Source organism: Styela clava, chromosome 5 (assembly GCF_964204865.1).
Source record: "Styela clava chromosome 5, kaStyClav1.hap1.2, whole genome shotgun sequence".
Lineage (NCBI taxonomy): Eukaryota > Metazoa > Chordata > Ascidiacea > Stolidobranchia > Styelidae > Styela > Styela clava.
Genome location: NC_135254.1, coordinates 9,628,736 through 9,652,428, shown reverse-complemented (window position 1 = coordinate 9,652,428; position 23,693 = coordinate 9,628,736). Strand labels below are relative to the sequence as shown.

General features: G+C 34.0%; 1 protein-coding gene across 1 annotated transcript; it reads right to left on the bottom strand.

Annotated features, from left to right (window-relative positions):
• Positions 1-119: 119 nt before the first annotated feature.
• Positions 120-7,841, bottom strand: LOC120344902 (sodium-coupled monocarboxylate transporter 2-like). The gene is made up of 13 exons (XM_039414224.2): positions 7,731-7,841; positions 7,217-7,320; positions 6,650-6,838; positions 6,178-6,243; positions 5,813-5,932; positions 4,947-5,101; positions 4,506-4,646; positions 3,368-3,586; positions 2,705-2,823; positions 2,187-2,344; positions 1,261-1,469; positions 429-532; positions 120-351 (listed from the first exon to the last, which is right to left on the bottom strand). Exons 1-13 carry the CDS (start codon positions 7,786-7,788, stop codon positions 191-193), a joined length of 1,803 nt encoding a protein of 600 aa, XP_039270158.2. The 5' UTR covers positions 7,789-7,841; the 3' UTR covers positions 120-190.
• Between the last annotated feature and the right edge of the window lie 15,852 nt (positions 7,842-23,693).

Sequence of the window (23,693 nt, the reverse complement as noted above, 5' to 3'; positions counted from 1 at the left end):
GAGTGGAGTAATACTATTTTATATACCCGATCTTAAAAACAAAAACTTTTAGTTTGTGTGTTCCCCGTTTGATGTACTGTACGCTATGTAGGTGATAAGATAAATTTGAACTTCATGGATACAATTGTCTTCGCGTCAATTATTATAAAAAGATCGCACAAAACCAAATATTATATGAATTCCTACAATTTTATAATTTGTCTTCTTCGAAACTTGGATTAGATTTTTCACGAGTTGAACTTATTTCAGGAACTCCAAATCGGAAAAACCTTCTCACTCGGTCGGGAAAACATGAATTATCTATGAATGGAATAAATAATTTTGGATTCGCCTGGCTTGGCTCGTTGGGCCCTGTAGAAAAAAAGCCATGTTTAAAAATTTGTTAAGAGATCCGATCGATATGACCTATGACCTGGCCTGATACTCACCTACGATAAAAGATGTCACGAGACCAACCAAAATTACGGTCAAAATCACGAAAAATATGAAGCAGTTGAAATTGATATTGTAAATGTCTTGAAGAACAGAATGGCTAAACGAGAAAGAAAAATAAGATCGAGATTTATGATAATATATATAAAGATGTTAAAATTGTTTTTTGGTGAATATTAAAATTAAGTATTTGAACTTTTGTGACGGGACTGGAATTGTCCTATTTTTTATTGTTTTGTATTTTATTTAGATTTCTTGTCTAGTTATTGCTAATGCACTGGTGTGTGGAGTCTGAGCCCTAATTCGCCCGATAGTCAAATCCTGTTACTTGACTCCAACCACCACTGCTTATGTGAACTGTGATGCGGTTCCCAGCGTTCGCTCTCTTTTCTTTGCTGTCGCTAAGTTAGGACCGTGTTTTGTTGCTCTTATTTTATCTGCTTTAAGCGTGGATTTTACACTATTTAATAAAGTCCGTTTGCATCGTGAATTTCGAATCTAATTGTGTGGCTTTGCAGCACACGAGATCTTCTAAACTAATTATTACCAGAATATATTAGTGGCGAGCACCTACCGGTAAGTCGTACTGCTGCACTTTTATTCCTGTAAGTTTCATTTTAAAAAACAAACAAATGATATCAGATCATATTTAAAGATTGTTGGGAATTGACTTCATTATTTTAAACAAAATCAATTCTTTTATTGCATATGTCTATTTCCACCTACATCATTTTTGAGGAGTGTATGTGACCATATAGGCTTCTCCCAATTTTTCAAAGATACAATTAACAAACACTCAATCTGAACTACTTATCAACATCATCTTACCCGTCATCATATGGTGTTGACATTGTTGCAATTGGCGTTATAGTGTAGTTTGACATATAAGAAGTTGTGGTTAATGACGCATTTGTAATTCGGCACATGTCAGTAGAAGTCGGTGGAATATTGAATTGGTACGGAATCCTCAAAAATCTGCTCCCGACAAACAGAAAAGTCCCAAGCAATAAACTGATTACGAATCCGACAGTTGCACCCTGTTAAATAAGATAACATAAGTGTGCAGTCGATGTCCAGCTCTTACAATTTTTGCATTTTGAAATATTTGACTAAGTTCTAACTTTGTCATAAATATTATTTTAATTCCGCTTCTCACTTGAAAGCAAAATTCGTCTTCGAGGCGTTGACGAGAAAATCTCAATATAATTTTGATGAAAAATCGACTCCCGGACGATAAAATGTCTGAAATTGCCATTACGGACATTTGAAAATTGCACGAGATTCTTCCTTAATATCTTGTGTGATATTTTATTCCCCATTATAAAAAAGAATATGGCTGAAAGTTGCCCGTGGTAGTCGGAAAGTTTAGTGATGATCTAATATTTCACACGTCGAAATGTATTTAAATAAGCGCAATAAACTACAGTACGTATCAACGATAGTTTCTGACATGTTGCATAAATAGAGTTAGTAACATTTGTGGTAATAGTGCTATTCATGCTGCAATAAAATGAGAAAAATATTGAGAAAATGCGGTCTTCAAATTTTCAATGAGTGACGTATGGATTGTTTTACCACATAAAGTTGAAAATAAATAAAAGCACAATATGCTCAAATTAATTTCATGCAGAACCTAGTGAATACAGTTAATATCATGTTTGGTACGAATGATACCAATTCACACTCAGGTAACTTGATGTTCTGGACTATATATATAATAATTTAATTACAACCGAAAGTAAAATCATTCTTACCACTGAATTAGCCCAAGGAAAAAAGAAGCCCAGGATGAAAGTGCCGATGATTGGCCCATTTGTCAGGGCACTAAAGCTGAACAGCAGTGGTACAATATTGGATTCTGACAGTGATGCTGCGAAGGCAACGAGCATAAGCATAATGCCCAGAACAACAACTATAAAAAAGATTCCAAAAATATAATCTCCACAGCTAAGTTAGAATCGAACTTTCTGGTAACTATTATGACGCAATACGTTCCAATCCGGGACGGCTGTTTGGTAGAGTTTTGGTTCGGATTTGAGTACAAGCGAGAAAATAAGCAACGAATTTCAAAAGTAATAGAACAAATTTGATTCAAAATTGTGTGGCAATTTTCAGATAAAATCCAACCTCAGAAAAATATTTTTCAGTGTTTCAAAACGTTTTGTATGTAGTACGATGCTTTATTTTACACGCCTTCTTCTTTTTAATTCTCAGATTCCACGAGGTGGGGCTCTACCAGGATATTTCTAATATATGAAGTCATAACTGTTACCAAATATTTTTCCAAGTATAATCTTCATTGTATCGGAATTTGCAACTTTCTCGGAACACGGAGAAATGAAATCTTCTACAATCACCATTGAAAAAGAGTTAATACCGGAAGATATTGTGCTGTAAATATGATATATATATATTATATTTTCATCCATTCTGACTTATCTATCACAGTTGAATGAAATCTGCTTATGTGCCTGACGATAGGTGGATGAAACGAGGTATGCCTCAGCTAAAATAAATAACTCAGTCCAACCGTAAACTTTGATACTTTGTGATAAAAAACTCCGATTTGACTTGATTTGATAATATGAGTTAGAGGGCAATTTTTCAAAACTTCAACTTATAGCATGCTTATGACTAGCTTCTCAAGAAGATTTTTGTTTTGCCAAGAGACAAGAACACAGAAAATAATAAACGACATTGAAAACTTTACCCCGGTCGAACACCCCTGAAATAGCGCGAACGGTTTTTCATGATACGATTGAAATCAACGACGCCAAATTGAAAAGTAATACGTATTATAGATATAAATAATAAAAATAACTTTTTTAAATGACTGGGACAAATATTTGCTATTCAATTACACCCAAAATTTAGTGTTGGCTTGGACTGAATGTATAACCAAAAGATTTCTGATTTGAAAATTGAAATGGAAAACCTCAAAGATCCACTAAAAACAGCAGCCACAAAAATTCCCGACATGGCAGGAATATCTGCAAACAATTTTAATGTCATGTACGGAACTCCTTGATCAATTTCCTCAATCTCCCCTGACTTAACTGGATCACAACCTTCAAAGTAAGCATACATCACCAGCCCATTTCCAACGTTAATTAAGAATATCAACGATGTTGGAACGATGTAAAACAGGGCGGCACTGTAAAAAAAGGGAGAAATTATCACCTTTTTATTTAATAAAATAGAGAAAAAAAAGAACATTTGAAATTATGTTGACATGTTTTTACAGTAGTACTGTAAAACTGTAAACTATCTGTCTTGTAAAGATAATGGTTTTCGGATTTTATAAATACGATATTTATACTTTAATTCCATTACGAATCAGAACCAACAGCCTAATTGACCACAAATCTTTCAAGATTATAATTTCATAGTCGCAACACAATCAAGCATATTGAACGTTCCCGATATTCATTATTGTTTATATATTGATGCAGAAAATCCATTCCGTCTACTGTGAACTGTAGATTAGCTTGTGGCATTATCTTCTATCACGTGAGATTGCGAAAGAAAATATTGGCTTTTCACCTAATGTTATATGCGGTATATAAAATGCTTGTTCTCGGCGGTGAATTTTCTGCGTCTCATCCGACGCATTTGGTCATGATTGTCTATAATGTTAACGGGTTGGTCCTAATCGGGGTAGGGCCATAGGGATGGCACGTTGTAGGGAGCAGCAGAACCAAGCTGTAGATTTATTGAGTGTTTTTCTCGATGTGTTTTTATTAGTTAAGTAAGAGCTGTCATTACGTTAGGGTTAGCCTTGTGCGACTGATTGTGATGATGGTGAGTCAGCAATGACTGAGTGCACTTTCCCGCCAATGTGCTCGTCTAGTCATTGCGTGATTTAGCGTAGTTGACGACGCTTTCCTTGGTAATGACGACAGTGTCTTGCGCGTTATAATTTGTTTATCCCCCAAACCAATTTTGAAGTTAGATACAAAAGGCTCCATTATCAGAAACTTTTCCCTGGGCAGCAGAATAGTTTGACACGCCCTTTGTTTTAATATATACCTTCATATGAAAAAAAAAACTGATCTTTAAATCAAAATACATACTATTGGGCATGCCGCAACGACTTGCAAGATTGATACCGTTGCACTATTTGTTGTGATAAACCTTGACTATTTAATTTTTGTCCAACTCCTCCCAGAAGCAACGCTAGAGGAGAAATACGAGAGATAAGGCCGTAATCAAACCTGTAATATATTAGGTTTTCGTTATAGCTATGTTTGCGATTCGTGGACTTGATATTTCTCATGCGTGGGAAATTAAATGAAGAATATAAACATGGTTGACTTGGCATGAAATAAATATGAATTGAATCAACAATGATAATGTAATACAAAAATAAAAGAACAATGATTACCGCGTTATCGCTATAGTGATCATCTTAAATAAAGATACAAATCGTTGCAACTTACAAATGAAGTTTATTTACTAAACCCTCTGGTGAGTATATCTAAATAATAACAGACAATTTTATAATTGCAACGTACCTGCCAGCAGTATATCGTTCTCCTCTCTCAAGTGCTTCAAATAAGGAACCAAATCCTCCGATTTTTATTAGGCCTTGAATGAAAACTGAAATGATTCCGATAATCATGATTCCTGATTGAAACACATCAGTCCACATAACAGCTTTCATTCCACCCTTGAACGAAATATGACCATTGTTATATCACAAAACAGGGTTGTCAACATTTGTCGAATGTGTTAATGTGAACACACTGGCCAGGTAAACTGAGCAATATCAATTGAAATATGGAGGAAAAGTTAGTAATAGAATACTAGTATTACCGGGGTACTTCCGTAGTATATGTACCAGGTTAGGGTTGAACCATACTTTTATTCATATTTTCCCTATTTTAGTTCTATTACGAGTTCGGGGACTGTCTGTGTTAGCCACGTGAATATCCCCCCTGCCCATAGGTTTCATTCCCTTTACACAACTCGATGTAAAGTGGCCAAACAAAATTAGTTACCTTCGTTTTGTTACATATACACTTCTGGAGCGCCATTATCGGTATATGTATGACTACTAACCCCTCGATCACAAACACGAGGGACCAATATACAAATACAGTGCCACATTATTATTTTTTTTTTTTTGGTTTGAAGAAAGTCTGTTTTGCTAGTGCTACAAGTTCTATGGAAACATAAACACATATCGAGGTCTGTTTCACTCGTCGCACACTTGTCCCGCGTTGCTAGAATTGTCACACACGTGTACCTCTTCTCACACTGTTGTAAGATAGGAAAGATAATTATTGTAGAACAAATGTTTTATGAAGTGAATTTGAGGAGACACGACAATTTAGGCGCACCCAGTATTAATTACATTCAGAGCTTCGCCACAGCTTACCAGTGCCGTATAGAAAGTGCAGATCACGCTTGTCAAAACTATGCTCCAATTCAGTGAAATTGGCGTTACTGCATTTAATACTGTAGCAGGTGCATATACGACTAGTCCCATGTAGAAAATCTAAAATAAAAAATTTCATGAATGTATTGTTAATGAAATAATAATGATATATATAATCATTTATTAAAAATTGAAATAAAATTGCTGCTGCATTCAAAATCAATGCTAAATGTGCTTTTCATTATCGACAATTGATGCATTTTTGATATCATTTATAGCAGTTATTACCAAAAATAGGTGGAAATTGGTACGCGGTTACTAGAACGAATTACAGTATAAAATAAAGAATAACAAAGGAAACTGACCGTTGAAATGGTGTTCGTAATAGCCGCTATTTTTGCCACATATGTATTGAATCGTATTTGGAGATACTGAAAATAAGTGAATATTCGAATTCTGTATATCATATAATTCTTCACACTTATCAGTAAGCATAGAAAAAAGCAATATATATATTTCTAAAGTAATTGAGGTCATTTAACAAGTCTGAAACATTTTGGTTGACATTTGAACGAACTCGAAAGCACGCATGCATTGGCATTGTTACTCAGCAACTGCCCCGATGCAAATAAGAATTCACTTTTAAAAATTTGCTATCAATTAAGTGGCTTCTATTTGTCTACATGCCCAAATATTTGTCCGGAACAATGGCGTGAAACTCGTGGTCCAAGCGAAGAATGGGGAATAAAATATGAATATTAGATTATCATGCTCTTCAAAAAATATGTAAAATTTTAGGATACATATAATATGTTCTATTTTATAAAATAAAATTACCTCAAATATAGTGCCGTGGTCCATTGTATAAAATGCCGGCATGAAGTAAAAAAATGAGAGAGTAAAAGCTAAAAAGCTAGTAATAGGATACCAAATTGCAACATTTCCTACAATGTATGCCTCTGTTGGTTCGGCTATAACTGCAATTGATGACTGAAATGTTACAGCCATAGACAATCCGACAGCCACCTGAAGAAAATGATAGAAACTTAGCTTTTTAAATTTCAATTCAAATGATATATTTATCATAGTTTGCTGTCACTTGCATTGTCAGTGCAAACGTTCTTGGTATTTAAATACCGACATGAAATCAAAGTAAGTTCGTTCTGTCCGCGTATTTCAAAAAAATACACAAAGACCGCAAATTTCATCGCATGTGTGCAAACACTCTTTCAACATCAAATTCAGCATAAAAATCATTTTCTAAGAGATAGCTGCTGAGTAATGATTTTGGTGTCTCAGTGCAATAAATTTCGGGCAAAGTAGGTTTGCGGTAATCGAAATCGAAGTAGATCTAACTGACTAAATAAATTATTTAAGTCGTTTTTGTCTTTATATCTTTCATACCGGGTGCATTTGCTTTCCTCCGAAGAAGTAAGTACTCATTGAAGAATCTTTTCTATCCTTGTATGCAAAATAGATACCAATGATACACGATGCCAGGAGCACGACTGTGTAACAAAAAATTAGAAGAATTGTCGTTGTATATTACAGAAGGATAGAATAGAATACTGTTGTGGGTTTAAGGTATGCATCGACTCGGGTATGCGGTTTCAAATATAAACTATTGCATACAAAATATGGCGCTTCAGAAGTGTGTGTATCAATATGAGGTAACTAATTTTGAAGGTACCTAATTTTGTTTGCCTACCTTACACCAAGTTGTATAAAGAGACCGAAGGGGGTATATTCACTTGTCTACACAGACAGCCCCCGAACTCGTAATAGAACTAGAATTTTGAAAAAATCGGATAAAATTATGGCCTAACCCTAACCTTGCCACATATATTACGGGAGTACCCAAAATAAATGTTGGATACAAAATGATTACAATATTTAAGAGTCATTGTAGTAATCTCACCTGCAAAGGCAATAAAATCGTCTATTCCAAAATTATTTTTAGGAGAATTCTCGTCCATATTGTTCCAAGAATGACTATTTATGTTGTTACATTAAATAAACATTTACTAAACAATAAGAGCAAAACAATAGCACCCTCGTTTTAAATTCAAAACAGTTGATTCCAATCGTTTATTTTAATTATACAAACTGTTTTTTTTGCACTTCATATTTAGTTACCTCGTTTTTTGCAACAATCACTCGTGACAATTGTTAATTTCTAAACATCCATAATTAACCCTTAAAATTTACCCTACCAACAAGCTATATATATATTGAATGTCATACATTTGAATTCTTATTGTGCAAAAATTTATTTATTTTTATTTCAGTATAATTAATATTATGGGAGAAAAAATACTATTCTGCTGATCTCAATATTTCTGTCAAACATTATAAAGTTTCCCGCAATTGTATGATGCTTCTTTTCATTGCGGCCTAGTCAACCTGTGGGCCATTAAAACAACGAATAGTTACTGACAGAATTGGTCTTAAGTAATAAACTCGAACACAATAGGTCACACAAAAGTCGTATCCTGTATAAGGAGAAATAGCTGAACACTCTTAAAGTTTTTAAATATATAAGTTGTTATGTTAGACTAGGGTAGCTAATAACTTCAGAAAACTCTCTCGAACATTTGATTTCAAAGAAATAGAGTATGAAATGATGCGCTTAATAAAGAACTACAATTCACAGTAAAAGCGGTAATTTGCGTGTATATTTTAATTGTTCCTGTGTTAGTAGTTAGCTAGTCGGCCAAGCGAATAGGTCACACGGCGATATAAGAATTAATGCGTGAGAAGTAAATCTATCTTGCTTTATTTGCATCTCTGATTTAAATTTACAATATCAAATATATATTGCATTATTAAGAATGCTGTAATACCTCCTTCAATCTTGATACCACGTTATGATATACAAAATCATACACAAAATGAAAATGAGCATAATGCGCAACTGAAATAGACGACCGTTATGTATTTAGAGTTTCAACGTTTTTTTACGAAAAAACTTCACCACTGTCATTGCACGACACGAGCCTGTTCGCCGCATATCGTAGTAAAACCATTCATAATACTATCTACCTTTGCTGCATGCTTTTCTTTATATCTGAAATCCTTTTGACTGCAAATCCTCACGAATTCAAACATCAATGCAAATGAATTGAAAATTAGCTATGCAATAGCGCGTCGCTTCCCTGACAAAAGACATTATTTTATTGTGATGACGATAATTTATTTGTGCGTGAAATAGCATCGACAAAATCAAAAACCTAACCATTAAAGTTAGCGGTATAACGTATGCTTGCTACAACGCCGATGATCATGTTTATAATCCTTTGGGATTACGTTTTTTGTTTATTCACTTTGTTTTTTTTTAAACTTCCAGGAAACGATATTTAAAATAATGGCCATTGGGACCACCGGCTAAAGTCTTTTAAATTCAAGCGGTATACGTCATGCCCAAGAATGTCAATCAGAGTCGCCTATGTAGATGTTGTTCTAGCTAGAGCGTAGTCTGACATTTTTTGTTACATATTTAAAAATATGTCGCACTTTATACCGTAGTTAAGCTTAAAATTTGACAAACCAACCTTCAAACCCAATTCTCGAGTAAAATATTAAGTATATATATGAACAGAAGTACTATTTGAATATATTAGAATGCAGTATTTTGTTATATATCTTGTCAAATTGAAAATTGCCATATCTGAAAAAACTCGCACGAAGTAAATTCGGTACTCTCGTAATATGAGAACCAGGTTGGCGGAAACCGGAACGTAGTATGTGTACCATGTTAGGGTTAGGCCATAATTTCAGGTACAAATACTACGGGAGTCACTTGAATAGTTCGAGAACTCGTAATAGACCTAAAATATGAGAAATTGGAATATATTATGGGCTAACCCTAACCTGGTACACATACTATGCTCAGGTTTCCGCCATCTTGGTTCACATACGACGGGAGCGCCGTAAATTCAGTAGTACAATACAGTGAATGTCAGATAACAAATAGTGTTTTTGTGACTGGAAAGTTGTGGTTAACATGTCGAATACCTGTTAGATGTAAATTTGGAGTGTTTTCTCTCGAATTTGATTCAGAGGATAACTGCATTTTGGAAATACCAGACAAAAAATTCACTCTGATTCATTTTATTTCAAATAAACACTGGTTACTTTAGTTGAATATTTTATAGAATCTGTCATTTCTAACACGATTTCTAAATCTAGAAAATTTAAAATATGACTCTGACTCGAATGTTAGCAATAATATTTTCTAACTTCGCGACTCGCGATGCAGTTTTCTTTCGTATCCAATTTTATAAGTTTTTGAAATGCATGTTCCGCATGTTGGCGCTGCAGGGTATGAAATATAAGCGTTTCTTTGCGCACGATTTGATAAGTTTTGGCGAGTCAATTTTTTACTGAAGAAGATTTAAAATATATCTGTATATCTTAAATATTGAATATGCCAGGCTTCAAAAGACGTCATCTTCACGCAAATACATTAGGGAAGTGCGAGGGGGTGGTGGCTTGCACAACCAGCCAACGTCTGGCGTTTGAACGTTACTTGGATACCCAGACGAAACAAATATTCGCTACTCAAAGGATGTTTTTCAAGTGTGCGTGAAAGTTTTATGTCTGTACGTAAAAAGCGTGTATTTACGGTGTCAGTACATTCGAGGCATACAAAAGACAGAAAGCGCAGACAATCGGTCGACATTTGTTGAATAAACGTTACCCTGGGTGCGAGTAAAAAACAATCATTCGCCAAATGGGGATTTTCGAATGCTTTTGTGTCAGTGTTTCTGCGTGAAAATGCGTCCATGTTACGCAAATACGTGTGTGACATTTAGCTGAATACATCAATAGTAGGTCGACGTTTTGTTTTGTATTTTAATTTAAACGTTATCATAGCACCATTCACAAAATGGGCGTTTCACGAGTGTGTGTGCGCATCGTTTCTGCGTGATAATAATTCCAGATCACGCCTATCATTTCAGTTCATACGAGAAACTGAAGACTCAAACAATCAGTCGACGTCAGGTGTTTTGAAATGTTCCGGGTATCGGTAAAACAGAGATTCACTCGTTAAGTTGGCTCCAGTGCGCGATCTTCCCCTGTGTTTAGATCTAATACTACCGTGTATCCCTGAAGATAAGACATATGCTGAAAATTATTTTAATATAAGCCCTCCCCTTAAAATAAGACTTAGTCAATACCACGATTTTTTTTTAACGCAGTCGATAGCAAAAAAATATTTTCTACACGTTTTAAATGATTAAATGATTTAAATGATTGTGTATGATTTATGTTTTGCAGTTATTTTGGGGACTGAATAAAAAATGTGTTATTTATAAGTAAATGGGTATCGGTTTTCAAATTTTGTATATTTGAAAATCTCGTAATTTTCTACTTTGTAATTTTGTTTTTAATAAATGAAAATATAAGAAATCCCCCGAAAATAAGACCTACTGTTATTTGTCGGAAGAAAATTGAAATAGGACCCAGTCTTATTTTCGGGGAAACATGGCATTTGCTTGACCCAGGTTATGTCCTAATCAGTTAGCGAAACTAATTATCACATTTTAATGTATAGGTGAATTCGAACGTTTAAATTGAATGGAAAGTTCTTGGGAATATCCCAAATACACCTTGAATTCAAAACTGTTTCGATGCTATTCGAATTAATTTACATGACGTCAATTGCAGTCATACTTCCTAAACTTCAATGATAGTGAATTCTGAACAAAAATAAGAACGATTATGAAAACTCCGTGCTTGCAAAATGATTTTGATTGAAGATTACGTCATTAAAAGCGAATTCATTAGCTTTATTATATGCAAAATTGAAGTCATAGAAACCAGGTACTTAGTAGCTTTGAGCTATGTCGTCATTCGAAATCAGATTGTCAATACTTCTCACGTATCATTTTTTGTATCCTGCCGTAAATATAAATTTATTTTATGGAAATCGTATTAAATTTACTCTTTCGGGAAATAGGGTTCACATTCTACATAGGCACAGCTTATCTATGTTGGTACAATTTTGCTTGTTGCGTCATATAAGTGAAAACAAAATGAAAAATTTTATTCTGAGATGGATCCTTGTATCATGGCTATAAGTGTAGGATCATTTTTGTCATTGCGTGGTACGTTTTTCCAGCATGGAGTAGTATTAAATAAATATTTCTAGATCCCAATTCCATCATTTTTTTGGGCTGATCTGTAAACATTTTCGCCATTGACTTGTACACGGAACAAACTAAATAGAACCATTGCAAAGAGGTATCTATTTGGTTCCTACTTCCGGTATTGGGTCATCTCCGCGATTGCTTGAATCGATGACGTACAATTCTTCACATTACCGAAAATGGTTATAACTTAAATTTATATTCACAAATATTTTACTCTTTCGTGAAGTAAAAGAAATTAGGAACAAGCAAACTGATTCAATTTCCATTGAGGTAAGATATATTCATATAGAAACGCTTCTACTTTCGGTTGCAACGTTCCATTGCTCCCTGATTTGCACCTTTCCGGACTGAAATAAAATGAATAAGTTAGACGTTCCATTCGATCTTTGCAACGTTCAGGCGCATAAAAATGGTAATATTGCTATACTTTGTGTAATAATTTGATATTCATTCACTTTTGTTCATTTAAATAATGAAGTAGAATGAAAGAAATTTTGAATTAATCCAAACCTCACCGCGCTGAGTAATTTTAAAATCAAGAATGCATTCAATGACACATGTATAAATCAAAAATAACTTTATTGTCTAAATCGAGATTGACCTACATTCAACTAAAATTTTGAATGAATCTTGGCTTGGTATGGCCAAATTTATTTTCAGTTTATGGACATGTAAAAATGATCACAATCTTGTTATATCTAATTTAACTGAACCATAAAATTATGAAGAAACAATAACACAACATGTAATTTATTTACTAAGTTTGTATTGTAGATAGATATTGCTGTTTGGGCATTCAAGCCTTCTCTGATATACACTTTTTGTAACATTAAATATTAGGACTTAATTCCAACAAGCTATTTTTAACTGGAATATGGAAACTTTGGGTAATACCCTGTCACCCAAACATAACCGGTTTTTGACGTATCGAAACGACAGCAAACCTCTCCAAGACAGATTGCATTGCTCGGGGACTATATGTCTGACTTGTATAGGAAGATAACGATCTATAAGTTGACTGTGATTATTGGATGGATCGACTTTCAATATTAATCTTTTGAATACATTGTAAATTATTTAACCTGATACAAATTTCAATTAAGTAAGGTTCTTTGTCCAAATCTTCATAGTTAGTGACATCTTTGTTGGTTAAGATGAGACGTTGTTTGATACTGTCTGTCGCGACTAATTTTGTTGAATAAATATAATTTCAGGTTCTATTATTATTTGCGATATCAAAATTTTTTTATATTTCGACTGAAAAATATGATTCTATATAGGGTTTACTGTTTATCTTCGGAGTACAGTCAATATAGGAATGAATGCTTTGCTATTATAGATAAGCAATTACGACCCTGAAATGTAATTTTCGTAATACGAGAGAATTTTCTTGTCTCTCATGCGTGTGATGTTATAGGCACCGCGAAAAAAAAGTTGACAAAATAGCAATCAGCATTTTCTCAATACGTTACTGTGCCTTTTGAAACCCTTCGTTGCCGTTTTGTGGTTAGCGCGTGTTTTGCGTTGGAAGTTACGACGTTAGAATAATTCATCTTCAAGTTCTCTCAATGTTTTTACGTAAACATTGCGTAACCCAAGTAATTCGTTGACGACGAGGCTTCAGTAAAGGAAATTATTTTTACCCAAATACTTGCTACGTGAAGTATTTCTGTCTGTAGCTAGTGTTTCTGCAAACAACGCTCGTAATGATTCAAAAATTTCACAACCGATTGGTCATGTGCACTTGAGATTCATGAGCCGAGCCGTCTTTGATTCGATTCCTCATTCTTTTAGCGCATGAGATTTTACTAAGAAGAAGAACAAAAGCACTGTCGATATATCACACATTGTGACATATTTCTAGGAACTGTACAAAAAATATCAAAACTTTTCGATTTTTCTGTGTATGCATAAAAAAATATTTAGTAATATACTTGCTTTTTCATTTTACAATTCCCAGTTTGATGGAATCTAATATATTAAAGGTGCCATTCAACACCATACAGTAAAGGGAAGCGAATCTTAAACCTTACGTGAGATGCACGGCATTCAGTCGTTGCCTCTGCATTTGAGACACCAGAATTGGATGTATTTCCAAAGTATAACATATACGCATAACAATCAGACAACTAATCAAATAATTATTCGCGCATTCAATGATAAAAGGGAATGGTTATTCTTGATAGATTAACATTAGAACCATCTTTTCAATTCTGGATATGAAGATAATATATAAGAAAAAATTTACGTCGAGCTATTTTTAACTTCGGAATGTTGGGGTATTACCCGTAGTTTGAAACGAACTGATTATGAAATATCTAACCCATCACAATCCTTTGAAAAGACTTATTGAATAACTCGGAACTGTGTTCGACAAACAACGACTGGAGTATGGAAATAAACAATTTTAAATAAAACATTCTGCAAATTCTGCAAATTAAAATGGACTGAATGGAGTTTCCCAAGTATTGTTCGCACGGGAGGTTCCACCAGTTTCAGTTTACCAGACTTTGTTCCCCAAATTCGCACACCTGCATTCGAGGTATCAACCTGCATCAGGAGAATATCTCAGTATTGCACACGCGATAGAAATATTTCTTGATCGATAATCGAGAAAAAAAAATTAAAAATAGCTCACACATAATATTATGTATAACCTTTAACAGTCATATAGGCAAAATGAAATAGGAAATGGATTAAATTGCCGATAAGCAACGAACAAATGAATAATTGTAGAATATTACACCATATTGGTCTAATTACAATTCACTACTAATTATTAATTACAAATTTAAATTCCGCACAACGCTGAAATTATTGTCATTTAAACATAAACTTGAGCAATATCCTGAAATATTCTAATATTCTGGTTAATATAAGCAAAGAGATGTGTTATAGCCTGATGCTTCAAAACTCACAAAACGTAGTAATAGTATACATATTAAGCTAAGCCACGTAGTAAAAATAAAAGACTCAAATATTACACAAAAATTGGCATGAAAGTTTGAAAAATTTCAAAGTCTTTTTTTACAGTGCAAAAAATGCGGAGTTTGGTTAAAGATGGTCAAAAATTAATGACCAGATTCAATTTGAATGTTTTAATAATTTTTTGTCATTTAAACATACATGTCATATTTCTTTAATTTATTCATAAATTAAACCGTGCATTATTTGCGTTGTTAAGACTTAAATAATACAGAATAATGGATAAAAACTTTTGAAAAATCTAATTTTGATGAATTTGTTTCAAAAACTTTCGCAGCCTATGAGAAAACAGCGTCAACCTTTCGGTTGAAGATGCTATAAAATTTATGATCATATTTATATACCAAGTCTGACGGAATGAAACAAATTCAAGAGCATCTGATGAATTTTTCAAACATATTTATGTGCCGTTTCCTTCGGTTAATTAATCTTGCATTTTTTGCGTCGCATTTTCACATGACAGGGGTTAAAACTGGTTAAAATGACCGGTCTCATTCAAAACACGCAATTTTCTGCCACTTTACGTCATCTTTTTGTTTTATCATGTGACAGGCCGACATGCCACACTGAAACACAGTGGGCATTACTTCGCATGGTTGACTCAATAAAAGGGGAAACGTGTCAATATGACAACAAGTAATTGGATTGGCGAGTGGTCATTTTAAGCTTGAAATAGATGGTATATGGTATTATTGGCTATTTACAATACTTCATTAAAACTGGTAAAATGAATGAAAAATATGTCAATTGCATTTATACCATACTCATAAATCATAAAATGTCAAATATCAGTTCAACAATTATTGTAATTCAGTGCTATTTTTATATTGAAGCTGACACTATTCACGACTTTTTAAATGTCCCATTCAATTTTGCTTCACGTGCTAATGACGTTTTGGCCGTATGAGATCATTGGTAAATTCTTGTCATCTATAGCATCTATACCTATTTATAGTTTAGAGCAGGGCTTCCCAAACTTTTTAGCTCGCGGCCCCTTTTGATATATTAAAATTTTTCGCGGCCCTTGATTAAGTTAATAATGCTAAACAGTTCAAAATATATATTCATTTTAGATATTTTATTGACACAGCTAACTCTCAACTTTTAGTAGGCCTACTCAATAACAAAAACAAGCACATATTCACTCAGATTAAGGTTACTCAATTATTCAATGTAATGAGTGCGAATGCTTTTTGCTTTATAGCATGTCCAGCCGTGGCGCAATGTTTGTTTATGCAGGCCTAAATGATGAATTACAATGTCTGGCCACCGATGCCGGTCCTTATCCGGAATTGTTCACTCTTGTTGATCAAACTTAGCATAAGGCATCGGTCTGTGCGCTCCAAATTATCAAGGAAAAGTTCATGGCGCACCTACACGAAAAATACGCTGCCTCAAAATAAAACACAATTAGTCATCGTTATTATGTACTTTATGCTTCTTGAAGCTAATCAAGGTTAACTTTTCTTTATTATCTCTGCCTAGTTTTTCTTTAAAATGCTAAAAAATAACACATGTTCGATAAACTCGGTTCAGCAAATGAATAAACTACAGCCTGCGAAATTGCAGCATGTATGGTTTACTTCTTCTCTTACGTAACAATAGACCCCTATTTTTATAAAGCAGGCTTCTCTACCACGGTCCATTAAATGTGATTTCACTGAATGTTGTTAGGTTTTGTTTGTTATTTATATGAAACTCATTGCAATAAAGGTCTTTTATTGAAAGGTATATTATAGTATTTTCACGGGAAGTCTCAACTTGAGAATATTTTGGAGGGCGTCACAATACAATGAAGTTCGAGAACCACCGAGTCATAGTGATAGCAAGAAATCTTTTCTACTTTAATAATCTATATCTAGCAGTTATTTTAAATGAAAACATTCTATTAAACAGGTAAATGGAAATCGGTATTCATATTTGGCATATCAAAAAATCTCGTTATTCTCTACATCCCCCACAAATAAGACCAAATGTTATTTTCGAATGAAAATCGAAGACACTGTCTTATTTTCGGGGAAACACGGTGTGAAGATGTAACTCGGAATCGTAAATTTTTTGTTTTACACAATTTTTAATAATTGTGTTTCGAATCAAAAGACTGAAAAAGTACAATAAATATAGTACTTCGTGCAAATTTGGTGTTCTCTTTGCGGCCCCTAAAATTTGTTTCGCGGCCCCTTCCAGGGCCGCGGCCCCTTGATTTGGAAACCCTGATCTATAGTATATGAATATCCAGAGCAGTTTCAGTTCTTCTTTTTTTCAAATTTTAGGAGTATTTAGATATTTTGCAAGCAACATTAAACAATAGTTAAATGAGATATTAACTGCGCACGCCATTAAAATGAAGACAAAAAGCTTCAGATATTTATCGATATGATTCGCAACGATTAATATTCATTAAATTTGTCCAGAAAATGTGTCCAAGTATACAAATGTTTTACCAATATCACCCAAAAATTTTTTTTTATAAGTTCAGTGCATGTTTATCTAAGTTAATTTAATTTCCAATTAATAGTAACATGACATAGCTAATATGTCCACATACCTATGATATCTTAGGACACCAAGTTCTTGCACATGTAGAATTGTATCTAATATAATTATGTGCTGTGTCTATTTCATAAGCACATACTTGAAATACTTTTTAATCCAATAATCTGTCAAAATTTTGGAATTTGAGGAACTTTGAGCCTCACTTGTTTCACTTTCACTTTTTTCTTATCTCTCTTTTAGACCTAACTAATCTTATAATTTCTCTTTTCATGCCACCCATGGAAATCCAAGCATTGCAACAGATCCCAATCATGTTTGGCCTCTGTTGACCCCAGATCAAGTCCCCCATGCAAGAGAAAGGAAAGTTTGAACATTCCAACTCTCGAAATTTATAAATTATATAAAGATCAGCAAACTTTAGGTTTGCATGAAATGAACAAATAGTCGTCTGCAATCTAGATAAAACAGTATTTGTAAAACTCTATCTGTTATTTACATTTCAAGATCTCCAATAAATTAAATCGACTGCTAGTTTATACCAATTAGCAATACATGGGATACTCTATTCCAGTGTTCTTCAACCTTTTTCATTGTGCTATACCTTTTACACTTTTCCAAGAACTTTGTATACCTTACAAACACCAATGTTCATTTAAGGCTTAAATAATCATTCAATTTTAAGCACATATTGTACTGCAATATCATCATGCAATCTAATAGGCTAGAATCCGCAAGTTATAAATTTGACTGACGGTCTTAGCGTCAACGGGGATAATGTTCAACGTAAATTAAACAAAGTGGCATGGCAGCCGAAATCACCAACCCAGACACGTGACCGCAATATCTATATAATATGTGATGTAACAATGTGCCCACGTCGGTTCTTTGCATAAATGACATTTTATATTTCACATGCGCTGCTTTTGCATTGTTGTCTTTGCTTGAATATTTTATAATTTATTATATTAGAGTTTGGAGTCCCTGACTTAGACGTACACCCTTCGTATACCCTTTATCAGTTGTATACTCAACTTATTGTTCGGTATACACTTGGGTATACCGTATACCCGGTTGAAGAGCACTGCTCTATTCTATGTGTTGTGTTACACATGGTGCTCCATGAGCCTCGCGAGCAATGTTGGGTGAATTACCAAAATCGTGAAAGAAAAGTGTAATTTGCGCTGATAGTGTTCGCTTTTATGGGAATTGATGCCAATATATTGCAGTAGCCCAGATTGGACAAATCTTGGGTTCGATTTCTAGGCTTAGTAATAGTCAAACGAGAATATCGGTCGGGGACCGAAGACTTATCGATCGAAACTGCGGTTTAGATTCATGACTCTATAGTGGCACCGCGTGTCTCATCACTAATTGATTAATAACTCGCTAATTATACGATATAATTCATCCAAAATCAATAGGCTTCTGGTCCGAGATATGATGAATGCACATGCAAAATTCGGAGCAGATTCAACCACGCCTTCGTGAGATATCGCGTGCATCTAACAGACAGTCAGACAAACAGACAGAGAGACAAACAGATAAATACCTATCAACATATTTACCGATCTAAAGATCGATAAGTAATCATTGAAAAACGTACACTTTCTTTTCGGCATTTTGAATGATTTAATGGCAGTATGGCTAACGTTAGATGTTAAATTGACATATTAAACATATATTAGTACTATCTCCTCCTCTCTCTCAGTGAACTAGTAAAGTGAGTCGCAAATCAGTGATATATTGACTGACTTCATTAACAATGAAAACAATTTTGTATCGATAATAAATCAAAAAAATTGATTGTTTACTACATGACCGGGTCAATTAAGTCTACCGGGCGGGACTTGTCAAAAGCGGGATCTCCCCGGTTGAACCGGGACGTATGGTAAGCCTAGTATATATATATACATTTAGTGCGTACAATCATTTAAATTTCCGACATGAATATAAAACATCGGATATAATTTCAAAAACCTATTATAAAGATCCTGGTTGTCAATTTGATGAAACTTTCATCAAAACTTGGTAAAACACTGAAAATAACAGTAAAATAAGGTGTTTTATCGATACAGCACATTTCAACCAAAAAATCGAAAATTTAGTTTCTGTTTGATAACTTATCCGTTGACTATTGAGGCAGCATCGCATGTTGACGTACAAGAAGGGTTCAACGTCGTTTGTTCCGTATTGTGAATAAGACATTTACTTGATTTGGCGTCAAAAATATTCACTGGATCGCTTTATGAAGATCAGTCAGCACATGAACGACGTGACGCTGCTATAGACGAGTTTAAAAGAAAAATGATGGTAGATATTGAAACTCGTTAAATCTATTAATAATTTTGGAAGTTACGTATGCTATACGTATACCTACATTGTTCTCGTATATTTTCGAGCTTTTTCCCTGTTTGGTCTTTTTTAGCAAGTATAATATACCACCGTATATGTATATCATTTTTATCACCAATATATTTGAAATGAAAACATTTAATATTTCGTATGAAGTTATTTTTTCATATTTTCAGTCATTCGCTGGTAACAAAAAATATGGCCGGTCACGAAACCTCATACTCGCGTCCGTTTCACAGATCATTCGAATGAATCGGCAAAATAATTACTTTCATCAATGAATAGCATGTAAAGTGCCCCAAAAAGTATAAACGAATATAATTTATGATTATTTGGCACGAGATGTTGATGAAAGTTTCGATGCTGGTGCAGAATTTTATTTCATATTATTTGTCAGGCACATCATTATGAAATAAAAATCTCCATGATTAGGCAATTAACATCTCTGCGATGAAATATTACGGACCGGAGAGATGACTCGAACAATTTAAATTTGGATTATGCCGTCATTTCGAAACCAAATCAACAGTTGTATTCCGATACCCATCTGGAATGCAAAACTGCATTGTTCCTCTTTTACGTTGAGATTTAATCCTCCATTACAAACCATAACATCTGGAGATATTCTAGGACACAAAAAGAAAGTTTGGCCCATACGAGATCAGTATCTAAATTTATGATACCAAAGGGAATAATTTGCGCAAGTTGTTGTATTGTTGTTTCATTTGTGAAGGATCAGAATCTTATTAACTTTTTTTTAACAGTGTAATGTAATTTGCCAAATATAAGGGTCAAGCGACATTCTCCTATGGGATAAATTAGAGTTTGGAGTCCCTGACTTAGACTGTACACCCTTCGTATACCCTTTATCAGTTGTATACCCAACTTATTGTTCGGTATACACTTGGGTATACCGTATACCCGGTTGAAGAGCACTGCTCTATTCTATGTGTTGTGTTACACATGGTGCTCCATGAGCTTCGCGAGCAATGTTGGGTGAATTACCAAAATCGTGAAAGAAAAGTGTAATTTGTGCTGATAGTGTTCGCTTTTATGGGAATTGATGCCAATATATATTGCAGTAGCCCGGATTGGACAAATCTTGGGTTCGATTTCTAGGCTTAGTAATAGTCAAACGAGATAATCGGTCGGATACCGAAGACTTATCGATCGAAACTGCGGTTTCGATTCATGACTCTATAGTGGCACCGCGTGTCTCATCACTAATTAATTAATAACTCGCTAATTATACGATATAATTCATCCAAAATCAATAGGCTTCTGGTCCGAGATATGATGAATGCATATGCAAAATTAGGAGCAGATTCAACCACGCCTTCGTGAGATATCGCGTGCATCTAACAGACAGTCAGACAAACAGACAGACAGACAAACAGATAAATACCTATCAACATATTCACCGATCTAAAGATCGATAAGTAATCATTGAAAAACGTACACTTTCATTTCGGCATTTTGAATGATTTAATGGCAGTATGGCTAACGTTAGATGTTAAATTGACATATTAAACATATAATAGTACTATCTCCTTCTCTCTCTTAGTGAACTAGTAAAGTGAGTCGCAAATCAGTGATATATTGACTGACTTCATTAACAATGAAAATAATTTTGTATCGATAATAAATCAAAAAAAAATTTTGATTCCTTACTACATGACCGGGTCAATTAAGTCTACCGGGCGGGACTTGTCAAAAGCGGGATCTCCCCGGTTGGACCGGGACGTATGGTAAGCCTATATATATATATATACATTTAGTGCGTACAATCATTTAAATTTCTGACATGAATATAAAACATCGGATATAATTTCATAAACCTATTATAAAGATCCTTGTTGTCAATTTGATGAAACTTTCATTAAAACTTGGTAAAACATTGAAAATAACAGTTAAATAAGGTGTTTTATCGATACAGCACATTTCAACCAAAAAATCGAAAATTTAGTTTCTGTTCGATAACTTATCCATTGACTATTGAGGCAGCATCGCATGTTGACGTACAAGAAGGGTTCAACGTCGTTTGTTCCGTATTGTGAATAAGACATTTACTTGATTCGGCGTCAAAAATATTGACTGGATCGCTTTATGAAGATCAGTCAGCACATGAACGACGTGACGCTGCTATAGACGAGTTTAAAAGAAAAATGATGGTAGATATTGAAACTCGTTAAATCTATTAATAATTTTGGAAGGTATACGTATACCTACATTGTTCTCATTTACTCTCGAGCTTTTTCCCTGTTTGGTCTTTTTCAGCAAGTATCATATACCACTGTATATGTATATCATTATTATCTCCAATATATTTGAAATCGGAACATTTAATATTTCGTATGAAGTTATTTTTTCATATTTGCAGTCATGGTATCAAAAAATATGGCCGGTCACGAAACCTCATACTCGCGTCCGTTTCACAGATCATTCGAATGAATCGGAAAAGTATTTACTTTCATCAATGATTAGCATGTAAAGTGCCCCAAAAAGTATAAACGAATATAATTTATGATTATTTGGCACGAGATGTTGATGAAAGTTTCGATGCTGGTGCAGAATTTTATTTCATATTATTTGTCAGACACATCATTATGAAATAAAAATCTCCATGATTAGGCAATTAACATCTCTGCGATGAAATATTACGGACCGGAGAGATGACTAAAACAATTTAAATTTGGATTATTCCGTCATTTCGAAACCAAATCAACAGTTGTATTCCGATACCTATCTGGAATGCAAAACTGCATTGTTCCTCTTTTACGTTGAGATTTAATCCTCCATTCCAAACCATAACATCTGGAGATATTCTGGGACACAAAAAGATAGTTTGGCCCATACGAGATCAGTATCTAAATTTATGATACTAAAGGGAATAATTCGCGCAAATTGTTGTATTGTTGTTTCATTTGTAAAGGATCAGAATCTTATTAACTTTTATAACAGTGTAATGAAATTTGCCAAATGTAAGGGTCGAGCGACATTCTCCTATGAGATTAATTTCAGGTAATAAGACGCGAACGAAGACACAACATATTTAAACAAGATGGTACGACATAGAACAAACAGACAATTTGACAAAACAATGAAACATTGTTCCGGCTTATGATGTAAAGCAATTATATATACACAATGTACGAGGCCTGTGCGCATTGTATCGTGTTTAGATGGGACATGCTAGTGTTGCTACGAAAACCGTTGTCAACAGCTTCTATAAACCAAGTTTTAGGTTATTTATCCAAAATGGCGTGTTCAAAAACATTTATTTACAATGCATCATTAGTTAATATACATTTTATGAGAAAATACCCAGGCATCCGTGGTGCACTGTTTATCATCAAATTTATTTTATAAACCTGATATATCTATACATTTCAAAAATGATATACGGAGTAGAAAGAACACTCGCTTTATCAGACCTGAGTTAGGCCTAATTAAACCGCATTTCGACTTTTAAATGGTAAATAAGATTAAGTATAAAGAAATTCTGCCAAAATTAGATAATCTTCTATAAAATATTTTTGTCACAATGATGCTAATTATTTGACCTGAGTTTAGGAAATTATCTTTTCATCCCAGTTGAAGCTTTATACACAATTCACACGACATATTTTGTTCAATCACAGCACGCGAGAAAAAACAGCTGTTTGATTGCTTTGAGGACCGTAGTTACAAAGACTAGAAAGCAAATGTGTGATAGTAAGGAAGTGTAAATGAAGAACCAATGACTGACTTGTATAAAGGAAATAACCAAAATAATGAAGATCCTCGATTGAATTTTGTGATGGTGACAATTCGGAATATGTGGGTACCGTGTAATAATAGGTATTGCAATGATAAATGAGTTGTTTCAATTCTGGTTCCAGCAACCGCTTATG